Genomic DNA, 17,696 nt, shown 5'->3' on the forward strand with positions numbered 1-17,696 from the left:
TGTCATTTGCACAGAAAATGACTACATCGCTTCCTGGGGTAACTCCTTAACTCCCACTCCCCACAATGGGCACCCCATCTTTACCTCCTCCTCGGTTATGTCAATTGCAGTTTCATGCCAGTTGCAGTTCCTATTTTCTGATGACAGGGCTTCTGGGTTTTGTTTTGTTTGAAGAGCCATTGTCAACATCCCTCCCCAGAACGTTACATTTGTTGCACATCATTATCACTCAACATGCATAGTTTACATCAGGGTTTGCTCTTGGTGTTGTACCTTCCATGTGTCCGGACAGATGTATAATGACTTGTATCTCCCATTACAGTATCATACAGGGTAGTTTCACTGCCTAAAACATCCTCTATGCTCCACTTACTCATCCCTTCCTCCCCCTCCAACCCACATGTAATGAAATAATTTTCCAGATCTTCAACTTTCATGAAATAGCTTTTCTTAAGAATGCACCTGGTTTACTCTTTTTTCTTTCCCACTTTTCACAGCTTTATCCTCCTTTGCAAAAGAAAAACGTATCTCTAACCCATCTTAAATTTTTACTGTGGTATGATAAGCAAAATCTGAGAGTGCATAGCTCCTGAGGGACAGAGCTATGGCAGTCATTCTGGCATTGATGGGAAATATTAAAGCAGGCAATGCCTTAGTTCAACCAGTGTTACTCCAAGTGTGATCATCAGTGGATGAGACAACATCAGCATCCCCTGGGAGCTCAGAAGACAAGCAAATGTTCAGCTCCACCCTGGACCTGCAGATTCAGAATGCCCGCAGGGTGGGACCAAGAAATCTGTATTAACAAGACTTTCAAGTGCCTCTTACATGTGCTGCTAAAGTTTTATTTATTTATAAATACGATTTTTATTTTTTTAATTTATTTTTTATTTTTTTAAAGATTTTATTCATTTGCCGGAGAAAGAGAGAGAGCAAGCAAGTACACACAAGCCCGCAGAGAGGCAGGCAGAGGCAGCGAGAGAAGAAGGTTCCCTGCTGAGCAAGGAGCCCGATGCGGGACTCGATCCCAGGACCCTGGGATCATGACCTGAGCTGAAGGCAGCGGCTTTACCCACTGAGCCACCCACGCGTCCCTAAATATGATTTAAAAAAATATATATATTTTATGTATTTATTTGAGAGAGAGAGAGAGAGAGCATGAGCAGGGTGGAGAAGTACAGGGAGAGACAGAGAAGCAGACCCAGGACCCTGGGATCATGACCCAGGCCGAAGGCAGACACTCAACTGACTGAGCCACCCAGGCGCCCCAGTGTGCTAAAGTTTTAGGAGCATCAACTGGAAAAGAAGCCCTCTACAAAGTTCCATAGCTTTTGTCTGTCTTAGAATTAAGAAGGAAGATGGTTCACACAGGGATATAAATTAACATTTTTAAAAAAGATTTTATTTATTTATTTGACAGAGAGATCACAAGAAGGCAGAGAGGCAGGCAGAGAGACAGGAGGAAGCAGGCTCCCCACTGAGCAGAGTCAGATGTGGGGCTTGATCCCAAAACCCTCAGATCATGACCTGAGCTGAAGGCAGAGGCTTAACCCACTAGGCCACCCAGGCACCCCTATACATTAACATTTTTACTTGAAATAAAAAAACCTCAGACTTTTTTGACAAAGTGTGAATGGGCTTACTGGTTTGCCATTTGGTTTGTATTTCTACAAACTCAATGAACTATGTCTCTATCTAAAGGTTTCCAGACACAAAAATGTACAAGTAAATTCTTGTATGTATGTATGGGTATGGCTGTGCGGTTGAGGGGGGGAAGTGGAGGCTGAAACCTGGTTGTGCAGCTTCCCAGGGAGGGCAGGGGCTGAAACAGAGTCTGCAGTCCACCAGCCATGTCCTGCTCTTCTGCCAAAAGGAGAGACATCTTTTTCTTTGCACAAGGGCACCATCTCTGGAAAACCTGTTCATTCTGCTTTTTCCCAGGGAGACATCTCCAAATTTGCGCAGAGGCACTGGGAAGTCTTGCGGTGGCCCTCAAAGCACATACATCACATACTAGACTGCAGAAAATTAATCCCTGTGAGCTATTTAGACATTAAAAATTTTATTTTAGATGTTAACTTAAAAATGTGTGAGGAGGTATATAGTTTTTCAAAATTGTGAGTAAATAAAAAAGAAGAAGAAGAAAATGAAGATCACTGCTCTGTCTTTCTTTCAGTATTGCTCTGGTGCCCACTTCCCACTGTAATACCGCAGGTCTGCAAGTCTCTTCCTTTCTCTGCGGTTCCTTCTTTTGGTCTTTACTTTTTCTTAAGTATACTTGGGGCGCCTGGGTGGCTCAGTGGGTTAAGCCTCTGCCTTCGGCTTGGGTCATGGTCTCAGGCTCCTGGGATGGAGCCCCACAACGGGTTTTCTGCTCCTCAGGGAGCCTGCCCTCCCCCTACCCCGGCCTGCCTCTCTGCCTACTTGTGATCTCTCTTTCTCTGTCAAATAATCAATAATAAAAAAAAATCTTAAAAAAAAAAAAGTATACTTGGCGCACAATGTAACATTAGTTTCAGGTGTACAGCATTGTGATTCCACAGTCTGTATGGTATGCTACATTCACAGTAGCTCTGGTTACCATCTGTCACCATACAGTATTATTAGAACACCATCAGCTATATTCCCTATGCTGTGACTTTCATCCCCATGACTTACTCATTCCACGCCTGGAAGCCTGTATCTCCCACTCTCCTTCACCTGCTTTGCCCATCCTCATATTTTCTTCCATTCTGGCAATAAAAAAGTGTGTTCTCTACATTTATGAGTCCGTTTCTCTTTTGTTTTGTTTTTGGTTTGTGTGTGTGTTCATTTGTGTGTTAGATTCCATATACAAGTAAAATCATTCAGTATTTGTCCTTCCCTGTCTGACTTATTTCACCTAACTATAATACCCTCCAGTTCCTTCCACGTTGTCACAAATGGCAAGATTTTATTGCAAATATTTCATAATATAGACACATCTTCATTTGCAAATATCTTTTCCCATTCGGTAGGTTGCTTTCTTGTTTTGTGGATGATTTTCTTCTTTGTGCCTATCTTTTTATTTTGGTGTAGTCCCAATAGTTTATTTTTGCTTTTGTTTCCCTGGCCTAGGAAAATGTGGCTAAGGCTGATGTGAGAGAGATTCCTGCCTATGCTGTCCTCCAGGAGTGTTAGGCTTCAAGTCTCACATGCAGGACTTTGATCCATCGAGTTTATGTTTGTGTGAGGCGTAAGAAAGCGTGGCCTTTACTTCTGCAGCATATGCACCATACCCTCATGTTGAGACAGCTTCCTTTCATCTTCCTGATCTGTTGCCTAAATGTTTTCAGGTTTATTCTCTTCTCTTGAGAGCTTCGCCACTTCATTGCTAGGACTGTGGCAACATCTCAAGCCTTACTAAATACACCAGGCCCCACGTCACTTGTCACTTGCCTCTTCTCCCCTAGACCTGCGCTCGATTTTCATTTCCGGGGCTCACGGAGCCGCGGGACTAGGGAGGGCATCTCAAGGATCTACACTGCCACCTGGCGGCCTACTGTGAAAGAGCGCTGGCTACGCCAGCGAGCTAGTAACAGCACAGCAACCAGGCTGACGTCGGAGGCACAGAAGCACCGGTTGTGGGCGCAACATACAGCGAGAACCTCCTCTCCTTTCGTCATAACATTTTCTCTGCCTGGAAGGATCTTTCCAAAAATTTCTCTCAAAACTCTCTCACCTTCCCAACTCCAGAGTAAATGCCACTTTTCCATGATCCCTTTTCTGAGCTTCCGAATTCGGAGTATCTCATTCCCGTTAGAGTTCCACCGACTGATTCGGGATCTCCCTAGTAATTTTTATGGAGCTCCACGTTGCCTCTTCCAAACTATTTCTCAAAACCTCAGATCCTGTAAGGTACATGCCATCAGGGTACTGTAATCATCTGCTGACAATCCTGGGTTACTTCCCCTCTTTTCCTGGAAATATGAAGACCTGATTCATTCCTTCGCTTACACCACTCCTACCATCATCATTCCCAGTGACTTTGTCATCCATGGAAATAGTGTGCTGGCCTCTCAACTCCTTGTCCACTCATTTCCAGTCATCTTGTTTTCCAGCCCACCTCAGTCACTTACTCCCATGGTGACCCCCCAGTCCAGGTCATTAATAATAAATACATTCCTTCCAAAACCTGTTTCTCATATCTCACACTGACCTTCACCTCCTCTGCAACAGTTTCTTAATAGACACGAGATCTCTAAGCCAGAAGCCCTATCAAGTTTTCACTGCCCATCACTCTTCTTCTGTTTTTACTTCCCACATCACCCACCTTAAATTATTTCAGTCATCACTCTACACATTCTTCTGCGCAAACTTGGAACTCCCTGGCACTTCCTCCCTTTCTGTTGTATTCCTTGGTAAAATCCCAACCCTTGGTTAATTTCAACCCTACTTAACTCTGCTTGCTTGCTCTAATTAAGCAAACATAGGTGAGGAAAGAAATCCACAACCCTGCTAACTGGTCCCACACTAAATTTAGATGATAATCTCAAGTGCGCTCTCAGCACTGCTCTGCAAAGCTTTATTTTCCAAAATCAATTAACTCTCTATTCTTCAAGAAAACAATTTCATACCTTTTCCTTGCTCTTGAAATTTCTAAGATCTCTTCTTCCTTTTTCACTCTCAATTGATAATCTCATTTCTAATTTCATTGGAAACCTAGATAAGAGAATTTCCTCATTATCTTACTTCACTACCAAATCTACTAGTTTGACGATGTCAGTATCCACACACTCAGCTTCCCTCCTGTTAAAATGGGTAATGTGGCTCTTGCTCCCATCTGGTAAGGCCAGCCTCTCCACTAGAAAACTGGATCCCTTTCCTTCTTGTCTTACTCAAGAATTCTTTTTAAAGATTTTTTATTTATTCATTTGAGAGAGAGAGAGAGCGTATAAGTGAGAGCACAAACAGGGGGAAAGGGTCAGAGGGAGACCCTTTCTGAAAGGGTCAGAGAAGCAGACTCCCAACTAAGCAGGGAGCCTGATAATGCAGGGCTCGATTCCAGGACCCTGACCATGACTTGAGCCAAAGGCAAATGCTTAACCCACTTAGCCACACAGGCGCCCCATACTAAGGCTTTCCCTTATAGAAAAAGACAAAATTCAGAAAAGTGGAGACTTCAGGCATGGTGAGAAACTAGAGGAGAATCTTAACACTATAAGACTCTAATTCTTAAGCAAGGAGATGGGTGTAAGATGTTTATTTAAAAAATTCTTGCCTTTTTTATAAAGATGATGCTGAAAGTGAAGAAGAAAGCCCCTGATTCTCCCTAAGTGAAAAACAAAAGATTTAAAGGCCAAAAAAGTAGTGCTAAAAGGTGTCCACACATTACGGCTCCATAGGCAGCCCAAGCATCCTCAGAAGGGCACCCCCAGGAGAGACAAGCTTGAACATTATGCCTTCATCAATTTCCCCTGACCAGTGACTCCGCCATGAAGAAGGAAGACCACAACATTCTTCCAGTCACTATGGATGTCAAAGTCTACAAGCACCAGACCAAACGGGTGTGAGGAAGCTCTGTGACATTGACATAGTCAATGTCAACACCCTGATTAGGCCTGATGGAGAGAAGGTCCATGTTCAACTGACTCCTGACTAGGATGCTTTGGATGTTGCCAAAGAAACTGGGATCATCTAAACTGAGTCCAACTGGCTAATTCTAAATATATATATTTTTTGCCATAAAAAATTCTTTTTTTTTAAAGATTTTATTTAGGTATTTGATAAAGAGATAGCGAGAGAGGGAGCACAAGCAGAGGGATTGAGAGAGGGAGAAGCAGGCCTCCCACTGAGCAAGAAGCCCAATGCAGGGCTTGATCCCAGGACCTTGAGATCATGACCTGAGCTGAAGGCAGACATTTAATAACTGAGCCACCCAGATACTCCATCCATAAAAAATTCTTATAACACATATATTCCTTTATAGAAAGGAAATAATTTTTCTCTCTCTTTAGGAAGGAAATAAGTCCCTCTCAAGATGAGCACCCCATATCTGGGCTCCCTTTAAAGTAAAATTCTTCCCATTCCTTAAACTACTCTTTATTAAACCTGCTCCAGTAGGCTTTTGTCCCTCCTGCTGTATCTGAACTATTCTGTCAAGGTCATCAACAAACTCCATCTTATCAAATCCAATGGCCAATTCTCTATCTTTCCCACCCAACCACTCAAAAATCTCTGACAAAACTAATCACTCAAATAAATTTCCTCCCTTGGCTTTTGATACATCAGTCTGTCTTGGTTTCCAGTTCCTGCCTTTTCTCACCATTTCTTTTTTTTTTTTTTTTAGATTTTATTTATTTATTTGACAGAGAGACTGCAAGTAGACAGAGAGGCAGACAGAGAAGGGGAAGCAGGATCCCCGCTGACCAGAGAGCCCGATGTGGGGCTCCATCCCAGGACCCTGGGATCATGACCTGAGCTGAAGGCAGAGGCTCTAACCCACTGAGCCACCCAGGCACCCCTAGACCCATGGTTTTAAATACAATTTATATCGAATCTCAGTCTCCAGTTTGCACCCAGTCTCTTAAGCTACAGAACTGGATGTCTCCACAAGGAGGGCTACATGGGAATCTCAAACCCAGGAGTGCTCCAGGCTCCTGTCCGTTCCTCCCCTAACTTGTGCTTCCTCCAATTTTCCTACCTCAACTGCTTAAGCTAAAACAAAACAAAACAAAACAAACAAACAAACAAAAAAAACTACTATTAAGTTCTGTACTATATTCACACCCTCTGCCCGATTCATTAGCAGGTCCTGCCTGCTGAACTGACTGCTTTTCCTACCTCTACTTTTCCTACCTGTTATTACCACTTTTACCCAACCCAACATGATCTCTACCAATATGCTAATCACTGACCTACCTGCTTCTATACTTGCCCCCATAGTTTATTCTCCAACCGACAGGTTTAGTGACCTCTTAAAAACATAAATCTACTCTTATTTCTCCCCTGTTCAAAACCCTTCCAGTGGCATGATATCAAATTAAAAAAAAAAAAAATCAAACATCTCACCATCGTCCGCTAGGCCCTAGGTGATTCAGCCCTGCCTCCCCAATCTCATTTCTTATTCTTCTTGATGTGCTACCCTCCTCCCTTGCTGTTCTTGTAATGATCTTTGGGCCAAATGTAGCCTATCATCTGGGTTTTTTTGTTGTTTTTTGTAGTTTGTTTGTTTTATTGCCTTTTAAAATTTTATTTTATTTATTTATTTGACAGAGACAGACAAAGCAAGAGAGGGAACACAAGCAGGGGGAGTGGGAGAGGGAGAAGCAGGCTTCCCACCGAGCAGGGAGCCCAATGTGGGGTTGACACCAGGACCCTGGGATCATGACCTGAGCTGAAGGCAGACACCTAATGACTGAGCCACCCAGGTGTCCCCTGTTTTATTGCCTTTTTGAGGTAATTATAGATTCACATCTAGTTATAAGAAATAATACACAGGTTTCTGTGTATTAAATATACTAAATATACTCTTTACTCAGTTTCCCCTGTAGGCAATATCCTGCATAACACTGTTCAATATCACCAGGGAACTGATGTTGATTTATCTATTCACTCTATAGCCAGTTAGCTCTCTCCTGATGCCAACCAGTAGCAACCATTAGTCTCTCCTCCATCTCTATATTTTTATCATTAAAAAAATATTATATAGGGGTGCCTGGGTGGCTCAGGGGGTTAAAGCCTCTGCCTTCAGTTCAGGTCGTGATCCCAGGCTCCTGGGATTGCGCCCCACATCAGGCTCTCTGCTCGGCGGGGAGCCTGCTCCCCCTACCCCCATCTCTCTCTCTGCCTACTCGTGATCTCTGTCAAATAAATAAATAAAATCTTTTAAAAAAATGTTATATAAATGGGACCTATTTTAGTTTGGGCTGCTCTAACAGAGTACCATAGACTGGGTGCCTTAAACAGTTTATTTCTCAGTTCTGAAGGCTGGAAGTCCGAGATTAGGGTGCCAGCATGGCAGTGCTCTGGTGAAGGTCTTCGTAGTTTCCAGACAGCGGCCTTCTCCTCCTATCCTCACATGGCAGAGAGAGAACACACAAAATAGCTCTCTGGCCTCTCCTTATAAAGGCACTAATCCCAGTCATGAGGGCTCCACCCCTATAACCCAAGAGCCTTTCATAGGCCCCACATCCAAGTACCATCACACTGGGGATTAGATTTCTAAAATATAATGAATTTGGGGGGGGATACAAACATTCAGTCCATAATAAGATCATATAATAAGTCATCTTTTGAAATTGTCTCTTTTCACTCAGTAAAATTCCCTTGAGACCCATCCAAGCAACACTTTGTCTTTTTTTTTTTTTTTAAAGTAATCTCTATGTGCCCAACATTGGGCTCGAACTCACAACCCCGAGATCAAGAGTTGCATGCTCTATCAACTGAGCCAGCCAGGTGCCCCTTTTGCTCATTCTTCTAAAAAAAAAGTTGAGGTTTTTTAAATAATAGTTTTATTGAGATAAAACTCACATACTATACAATTCACCATCAAAGTGTACAATTCAGTGGTTTCTAGGATATTCACAGAATTGTGCAACCACCACCACAATCAATTTTGGAACATCTTCATCACCCAAAAAGAAACTCCATACCTATTTGCAGTCACTCTCCAATTTCCCCCAGATTCCAAGCCCTAGGCAACCACTAATCTACTTTTCGCCTTCATAGATTTGCCTATTCTGGACATTTTGTATAAATGGAATTATATGATACGTGGACTTTGGTCACTGGCTTCATGAACTCAGTACAATGTTTTCAAGATTCATCCACATTATAGCACATTATCAGCACTCTGTTTCCTTTTACTGTTAAATAATATTCCATTGTATGGTTATAACACATTTTATTTATCCGGCCATCAGTTGATGGACATATGGGTTGTTTCCATTATCATGCAAAATGCTACTATAAGCACTCAAGTGTAAGTTTTTGTGTAAACATACATTTTCATTTCTCTTGGGTATATATCTAGGAGAGGCATTGTTGGGTCAATATGGTAATTCTATGTTTAAATTTTTTTAAAGATTATTTATTTATTTATTTGACAGATTGAGAGAGAGAGATCACAAGTAGGCAGAGAGGCAGCAGAGAGAAAGGTGGAAGCAGGCTCCCCACTGAGCTGGGAGCCCGATGTGGGGATCAATTCCAGGACCCCGAGACCATGACCTGAGCCAAAGGCAGAGGCTTAACCCACTGAGCCACCCAGGTGCCTCTATGTTTAATGTTTTGAGGAACTGCTAGCCTATTTTCCAAAGCAGTTTTCCCATTTTATATTCCTACCAGCAATGTATAAAGGGGTTCAACTTCTTCATAGCCTTGCCAACACTTTTCAGTGTCGGTATTTTCAATTATAGACAACTGGTGAGCATCAAATACCATCTCACTGTGGTTATGATTTGCATTTCCTGAAGGGCTAATGATATTGAGCATCTTTTCATGTGCTTATTAGTCATTTGTTTATCTTCTGAGAAATGTCCACACAGATCATTGGCCATTTTTTAATTGGTTTATGTGTCTTTTTATTGTCTTTTTAATTATAATTAGTCTTTATATAATCTAGATACAAGTCCCTTTACCATACACATGATTTACAAATATTATCTCCCATTCTGTAGGCTGTCTTTTCACTCTCTTGATGGTGTCTTTGAAGCACAAGTGTTTAACCCTGATTATGTCTGATATATCTATTTTTTCATTTGTTATTCATGATTTTGGAATCTCATCCAAGAAACCATTGCGTAATGCAAGATCACAAAGGTTTACATATATTTTTCCTTCTAAAAATGTTATGGTTTGGGCGCCTGGGTGGCTCAGTCCATTAAGCAGCCAACTCTTGATTTTGGCTCAGGTCCAGGTATCACTCTTGATCTGAGGGTCCTGGGATCTGCATTCAGCTGGGAATTTGCTTGAGGAAATCTCTCTCCCTCTTCATCTCCTCCTCCCCCCACCTCTATCTCTCTCTCTCAAATAAATAAATCTTTTAAAAAAATTTTATGGTTTGGGGTGCTTGGGTGGCTCAGTGGGTTAAAGCCTCTGCCTTCCGCTCAGGTCATGATCCCAGGGTTCTGGGATCGAGCCCTGCATCAGGCTCTCTCTCGCAGGGAGCCTGCTTCCCCTCCACTCTCTGCCTGCCTCTCTGCCTACTTGTGATCTCTGTCTGTCAAATAAATAAATAAATAAAATCTTTAAAAAAAATTTATGGTTTTAGGTCCGTGATCCATTTTGAGTTAATTTTTGTATGTGAGGTAAGGGTCTAACGTCACTCCTTTGCATGTGGCTATCCAGTTGTCCTTGCACAATTTGTTGAAAAGACTATTTTTTCCCTCACTGAATGGTCCTGGCATGAACACAGGCATATGAGAGTTTATTTCAGGCCTATGAATTCTATTTTATTGATCTGTATGTCTAACCTTATGCTAATACCACACTATTTTGACTACAGTTACTGCTGAGTTTTGAGAGGGCTTTTTGTCAATATGTGGTTTGTAAATATTTCCTCTGTAGCCTGTCTCTTCACCATCTTCACTGGGTCTTTACAGAGCAAAAGCTTTTAATTTTGGTGAGGCCCAATTTATCTTTTTTTTTTTTCTTTATGGTTTATGCTTTTGATGTCAAGCCTCTTCCTGTGTTTATAAGTAAAGTTTCATTATAACACACCCATGCCCATTTGTTTACATAATGTAGCTGCTTTAACATATGACAGCAGAGTTGAAAATAGTTAACAGATAGTTAAATAGTTAACACTATCTGGGTCTTTATAGAAAACTTTGTGGACTCTCTGCTCTAATCTGCTAAACCTTTCTACTCTAGCACCTCTACATCTATTCTTCCCTCTGTCTGAAGCACTTTCTTCAGATCTTCTCATGGCTGGTTCCTTATTGTCACAAATGTTCCTGTTCAAATTCATGTTGGATAGGCCTTCTCTGACTACATTATTTATGTAACCCTACTTTCCTATTCCAACATCTATGCCTTTACCTTGCTTTATTTTTCTTCATTTGAATGTATTACTTCCTTTGGGAGAATATAAGCTATATGAGGGTAGTCCTTTGCACCAAGAGTACCTACTACAGGTACTATTTGAAATATCTGGGGACGCCTTGGTGGTTAAGTGTCTGCCTTTGGCTCAGGTCATGATCCCTGGGTCCTGGAATAGAGTCCCGCATCGGGCTCCCTGATCAGCTGGGAGTCTGCTTCTCCCTTTGCCTGCTCCGCCTGCAGCTCACCCTGCTTGTGCTCTCTCTGACAAATAAATAAAACCTTAATATATATTTGAATGAAAAATGAATCATAGAGAGCTATCCCATTTTTTAGAAAAATAATCCTACTGTTAACTCCATAAATTATTTTATTAGGGGAGCAATGCTTGAATAAAAGAATTATATATCTGATTCCCATCATAATTTGTGTAAGTGATGTTTATGTGTCATTGTACCTCTGTGAGATTCCCTAACAGAGCAAGCTAAGGAGTTACAGAGGACTAGAGGGCAAGGATGTTTGGATGTCTTTAGATTTCTTTTTCTTTTTCTTTCCTTATTATTTTATTTAATTTATTTTTTAAAAGATTTTATTTATTTATTTGACAGATAGAGATCACAAGTAGGCAGAGAGGCAGGCAGAGAGAGGGAGAAGCAGGCTCCCTGCTGAGCAGAGAGCCCGATGCAGGGCTTGACCCCAGGACCCTGAGATCACACCCTGAGCTGAAGGCAGAGAGGCCCAACCCACTGAGCCACCCAGGCGTCCCTCTTTTTTTTTTTTTTTAAAGAGTTTATTTGTTTATTTGTCAGAGAGTGATAGCATAAATAGGGGGAGCAGCAGACAGAGGGAGAAGCAGGCTCCCCACTGAGCAGAGAGTTCCAATGCTGTTCGATTCCCAAAACCCTGGGATCATGACCTGAGCCTAAGACAGATGCTCAACCGACTGAGCCACCCAGGTGCCCTTAGATTTAGTTTTCTAACTCTATATTCCTTCCTGATCTCCTCTTGAACCTAACGGGTGAATAATAATGTAGGTTATCTTTTTTACCCGTGATTGCTTTCTCCCAATTATTTTTGAATTCTGAACCTCTTCATCTGTCTACTAAAAGAACAATGTTAAACAAAAGAAAAGAAAGAGGGCTTCGCTATAAAGACATTGACCACAGGCCAGCTCTAGCATGCTGTAATTGTGTGAACGTGAACATTTATCTCAAGATCTTAAACCTTGAATTCAGATAATAACATCTGCCTCACAGATCAATGCATGTAAATAATTGGAAGTTTCCAATTATTTAATATTTTCTATATGCCTAGCTTCTGGCACAAAAGCTCCTAAAACGCTTGTGATTTCCTAAGTGACAAAAACACTAGGGGCATCTCTTGTTCTAATATTTGTCTTTGACCCCATCCCTGACACAGAGATCCTAAGACCCTTATAAATTCCTAAGTGATGAGAGCACTATGAGCATCTTTCGTTCTAATGAGGTGACTCATTACATTAATGAGAGGACTCCTGGCTGGGGGCTGGTCACTGGGAAGACCAAGCCATGGTTAGAACCTTGGAATTTTCAGCCCTACCTCCTCATCCTCCAGCACAGGGTGAGGGGCTAGAAATGGAGTTAATAATTGATCCCACCGATCTGAGGAAACTCCATAAAATCCTAGTCGTAGGGTTTCAGAGAGCTTTCAGGCTGGTGAACATGTGCACACTGGGAGGGTGCCTCACCCCAAGTCCAGGAGGATAGAAGTTCCTGCACTTGGGAAGCTCCCCAGACTTCCCATATGTGTCTTTTCATCTGACGTCATCTGTACCCTTTATCATATAATAAACTGATAAATACAGGTAAGTGTTCCTGAGTTCTGGGAGCCACTCCAGCAAACCCTGGAACCTCTGATCTACAGCCAGTTGATCAGAAGTGTGGGTAGAACCAAGGCTTGCAACTGGTGTCTGAGGTGTGTGAGTGCTGGGGGGAGGGTCAGTCTAGTAGGACTGGGCCCCTAACCTGTGGAATCTGATACTATTTCTAGGTAGATGGTGTCCGAATTGAATTAAATTTTAAGACAAATAAATTGCTTGGTGTGAGGAAAAACCTCCAAAATCTGGTGACCAGAACTGAAGTGTTTTGTGTGAGTCGTAAATGAGACCCAAAGGAAAGAATCACTGTAGGAAACATCACTGGACTTTTCCCCTACATAGCCAAATACGTTGCCAAGTGCTTAGAATATACAATCCAATTTAATTTTTACAATAACTGGCAAAGAGAGATGTCATGCAAAGAGCTAATTATAGTGTGGCTAATAGATGTGAAATAGAACAAACTTTCACAGTCATTTGTATCTGGCTATGTCAAAATGACCTTGTCAAAAGTAGAGTAACTTTTTAATGTTAGTAACAACAGCAACAACCATCTTCAATGTTTATTTATCCTTAATTACCACCATGATTCAGAAGACTTTGTCCTTTAATTTCTGTATTATTGAGATGTTCCATAGATATGGACTTCTTTTAAAATAAAAAAATGATATATGATTCTTAATATTGATAAGGCACAATTAGAAGCCCACAAATAACAGAGGTAGACAATTCTGTGATTTTTGAAATGGAAAACAAAGTAAAGGGTCTAGTCTAATTATTTAATATATATGCAGCAGCAGGGACTAGATAGAGGTCTGGGATGGCAAGGGCACAGAGGCTTTGCTCTCGATTGGTAGAGAAGTGAACACATTTTTAAAAAACAATCACTAGAATATCTGAGTTTCATATCTTGCTCTTAGAGTGCTTCCTCTAACGTCTTTCAAAAAGAGTCTTAACCACTGTCATATAAATGTATCATCTTTTAAAATGTGTTGACTTTTAAAGTTTTCCAAAATGTACATCTTTAGGAAAACATGCTAAGGAAAAGCAATTGCTCTCCCAGATTTTCTTTCCTTAGTAGGACTATTAAAAACTTCAGGAAAAAATCAGGGAGTCTGAGATGCCAGCCATTCAAGATACCAGTGAAACCCCAGAAACAACCTTATTTAAAGTCTTTCTAGATGTGATCACACGTGGTAAACCACTGACTTCGAGCAATATCTGATTTTAGTCACCCCATGATGTCTACCCCACCCCATCTCATTCCAAAGTTTTAACACCTTTCTGGAGATTCTTATCACAAGGCTTCACAAGTAATAGGGACTCAGTTACACTCTAGAGCCTGCTCTATAAGAAGACTTCTTACTATCATGCATTCATATATTCCTCTGTATTACTCTTCACACCTACACAGCCATGCTTCTTTTCCAGAATGTTCCCCCAAAACCAGTTATGTCATAATTTTACCGAGGCTTGTTTGCAATTACAATGCTGAATGTTCTTATTACTCTTGATATTACAGCACAAAACACCACAAGGGGCAAATACTAGTTAATTTAAAAAGAGAGAATGTAGAAATGTACCAAGTCTATTGACTGTAATAGTCTCTCCCACCACCACTTATGAATGTCATACATGATTAAGCCAACAAAAGGTGAGGAAGATGAAAGATATTACAATTAACACAGCCACGACAAAACAGTTTGATACCAATCTGACATAAATTCTTAATACTCACATCCTGTTTGTTGCTCTCCATGTCTTTGTTGTTCTAAGAATTCACTTTTCCTCCAACTCCTCTTCAAGGTACTGCTTCCTGTAAATTGTAATTGGCTAGTTATTTATTCGTTCTATCTACTTGAACTCCTTGAGAGCTTAAGTATGACTTAGCCCACCATTGGGGACACCAAGAAATACTGGTGGAAGGATGTGAAACCTTCACAGAAATCTAATGATGTCTTAGATGTCAATTCTGGGGTCTTCAACAAAGCTCCTTCCACTTGTTCAGTAGCCAGTGGGAATAATTTTATCAAGTGAAGGGGTCTGGGGAGAGAAGAGGGACAGAGCTGGATATGGTGAAAATGGAACCTCTATATTTTGAGTCATTGCTCTGTCATCAACTAGTGGTTTCCCCATTAGCGGAATAAGCAGGGGGTTAGATAATCTTACTGTTACAAAATTCTGGAACTTAATGTGGCTTATTTTGCCACATAAAATTTAAAATCTTGGAAATAAGCTACCTGTGGCCTAAAGTGCTTCCGTGAGCTGCAGTGGAGTCAGAAATCATGATTCTGCTTAATCAGTTATCAAGTCCTGAGTCTGTTCCCTCCTCTTCTGAAGTGGATGCATGATTGTGGGGATTGGCTGGGATGTTGTATGTTCAAGGAACCAGTATTACTTTCTGAGTTTATCAGGAGGAGGCAGAGAATTAGGACAGACCATTCCTCTGACTATTCCACAGCCTCCTTGATACTTCTTTCCATTTCTCTCTTCAAATTTCTCACCCCAGTCTCCTCTCTCTCCTTTCCTGTCTACTGCTTCTTGTCTTCCAGGTCATCCTCATTTGAGGGGGGAGGGGTGGGGGATGGGAGGAGGGGACAAAACTAGAAACAACAACAACAACAACAAAAAAACAGCCCATAACTCTTTAAACTCGAGTAAATATACTTTTCTTAAAAAGGGAGATGCTATTTGGTTATTTATGGAATTAATTCAGATAAATTCTTCTTGAAAACAAATGGAAATCCTAAATTTAATCTATGTATTAAACTGGGATAAAATTAATAACAACAATAAAATTGTTGGGCCTTGCTGAAGGGCCTTATTCCCCTTCTCTTATGCTTCAGGAATAAAGCACTTAATGAATGGATGATCCATAATTTTCTAAGAAAATTCCAGTTTTCATCTTGCAAAAAGCTACAAAACCAATCTCATCTGAGTAGCAGTTAAACTCCTGGTAGACATCTTTCAAGTTCCATGGCCTGGACCATTCTTCGACCCTTCCTCACTTCCTTCAGGTCTCAGGGTCAAAAGACACCTCCTTGGAAAGGACTTCTCAGACCCACCTCATCCCCTTTCCCTTCACTCCCCCCCCCTTTAATATACCATCCCTTCTCTCGCCCAGGTTAATACACCAGTTCCCTCCCCATCTCTTATTGTGTATTATTTCCATAAGATTTATCGCCGTCTGGCATTTTATTATATATCTATGTGATTTTCTTGTCTGTCTCTTCGCTAGAATATAAGCTCCTGGAGAGCAGGGCCATTATCTACCTGGTACACAGTGGGACCCCCAGCATTTCGAGCAGGGGCTGAGACACAATAGGTGCTCAGGAAATAACCAATATTCTCTCCAAGACTCAGAGGCGACGTGCTGGTTTCTCCAGAGCCGCGGGACCCATCCTCCCTCGGCGCAACCCAATTCTGGGTCACCACCCACCTTTACCCGAACCGCGTTCTCGGGCTGGTCCTCCCACCCGCCGGCCACTGGGACAGCGCAGCGCGCCCACCACCCGGACCCTGCAACTCCAGTTGGGCCCTGCGGCTCCGCTCAACCGCGCATCTCCCGGGCCCCCCCTAGGCTTTTCCGCGGGTCCCAGGCCGCTGCGCCCGGGAGTGGCAGTGACGGCGCCACTGCGCTCCCGCGGGGCTCGCCGAGCAGCCGTTAGGCCCTCCGCACTGCTGCCAAATGTCAAGGATTCTTTTTTGACGGATCCGTTGATGCGGTAGTAAAACGTGACTCGTTTATCCGGCTCCCTCCGGAAGGAGGACGCGCGCTCCCACCCGCGGGCTGCGCCGGGGGTCCCCCTCGCGAGTCCCCGCCACCGCGGCCCCCGCGACCCTCCTTCTCACCTTCGCACCAAACGGACCAGCACCCGCGGCCAGCGCGCGACCCATCCGGCGTCTTCGGACAGAGGCGGCTGGGAACCCTTTACGGGGAAACTGTGCTGGGCCCCACCATCCTTAAAGTCGCCGTTAGGAGGGTGTTAACATTTCTGCTTTAAGAGATACCCGTCCCCCTCGCCGCCCCCTCGTCCGCAAGAGGGTGCCCCCAGATATCCCCGCGGGGCGGGCCGGAGTGGGTGCCGAGGAGGCGGAGGGGGCGTGGGGCGGGGCGGGGTGGGGACAATTCCTGGTAGTTCTTCTGGCCCCGGTGGCTGTTTTCTAATGAAAAGCCCAACTGTCTTTCTTTCCACCTCCCAGAAAGGACTCTTTCCAGTTTCCAATAAAAGTCGTCCCCTGCTGCCCTGTAGGGGAGGGCCCAGGAGAGCACAAAAGTGTTTGGGGGAGACTGCTTTTCCCCAAACCTACTTGGAATTATTTGGAGCCTCACCATGATGGCTTGGTCTTTAATAAAGCGGCGAGGCACTAGGGATGGTTTTTGTTATTGTTGTTGTTGTTTGTTTTGAGGCTCTACACTGAACTTCTCCAAAGAGATTGTCCCAGTGAACAATAAACACACGAGAAGGTATGCAGTTGAATTGGTCTTCAGGAAACTCGAAATTAAAACTACATGAGATTCTCCTGCACGCCCCCCAGAATGGTTAAAATGAAGGAGGAAAAGGAAAGGAAGAAGGAATACCAAACATGGGAGGGGATATGGGGGACCCAGAACTCTCATACACTGTTAATTGGGGATATACATTGATAAATTGGTGCAATCACTTGTGGGAAACTAGCGATATTTATTGAAACAGAACATAGGCCTACCCTGTGACCCAACAATTTCATTCCAATGGATTTCAACAGAAATTCATATACATGCTCACCAAAACATGGATACTAGAATGTTCATCTCTGCAGTATTCATAATAGCTCCAAAACTGGAAATAATCCGAATGTC

General features: G+C 42.6%; 1 protein-coding gene across 2 annotated transcripts in view; it reads right to left on the reverse strand.

The window, feature by feature from the left end:
* The window catches only part of SLC2A3 (solute carrier family 2 member 3), an 89,969-nt gene extending 73,490 nt beyond the window's left edge, over window positions 1-16,479 (reverse strand). The window contains exons 1-2 of one of the 2 annotated variants that reach the window (XM_032874661.1): window positions 16,330-16,479; window positions 14,592-14,669 (exon numbers count right to left, since the gene is read on the reverse strand). In XM_032874661.1, the coding sequence (XP_032730552.1) occupies window positions 14,592-14,612 (21 nt within the window). In that variant the 5' untranslated portion in view covers window positions 14,613-14,669; window positions 16,330-16,479. Of the gene's footprint in view, window positions 1-14,591; window positions 14,670-16,329 lie in introns of those variants that run through there. The other variant, XM_032874664.1, reaches the window with a different exon arrangement.
* Window positions 16,480-17,696: the final 1,217 nt, after the last annotated feature.

Source organism: Lontra canadensis, unplaced genomic scaffold (genome assembly GCF_010015895.1).
Source record: "Lontra canadensis isolate GAN:19392208 unplaced genomic scaffold, GSC_riverotter_1.0 scaffold53, whole genome shotgun sequence".
In the NCBI taxonomy this organism is placed as follows: domain Eukaryota; kingdom Metazoa; phylum Chordata; class Mammalia; order Carnivora; family Mustelidae; genus Lontra; species Lontra canadensis.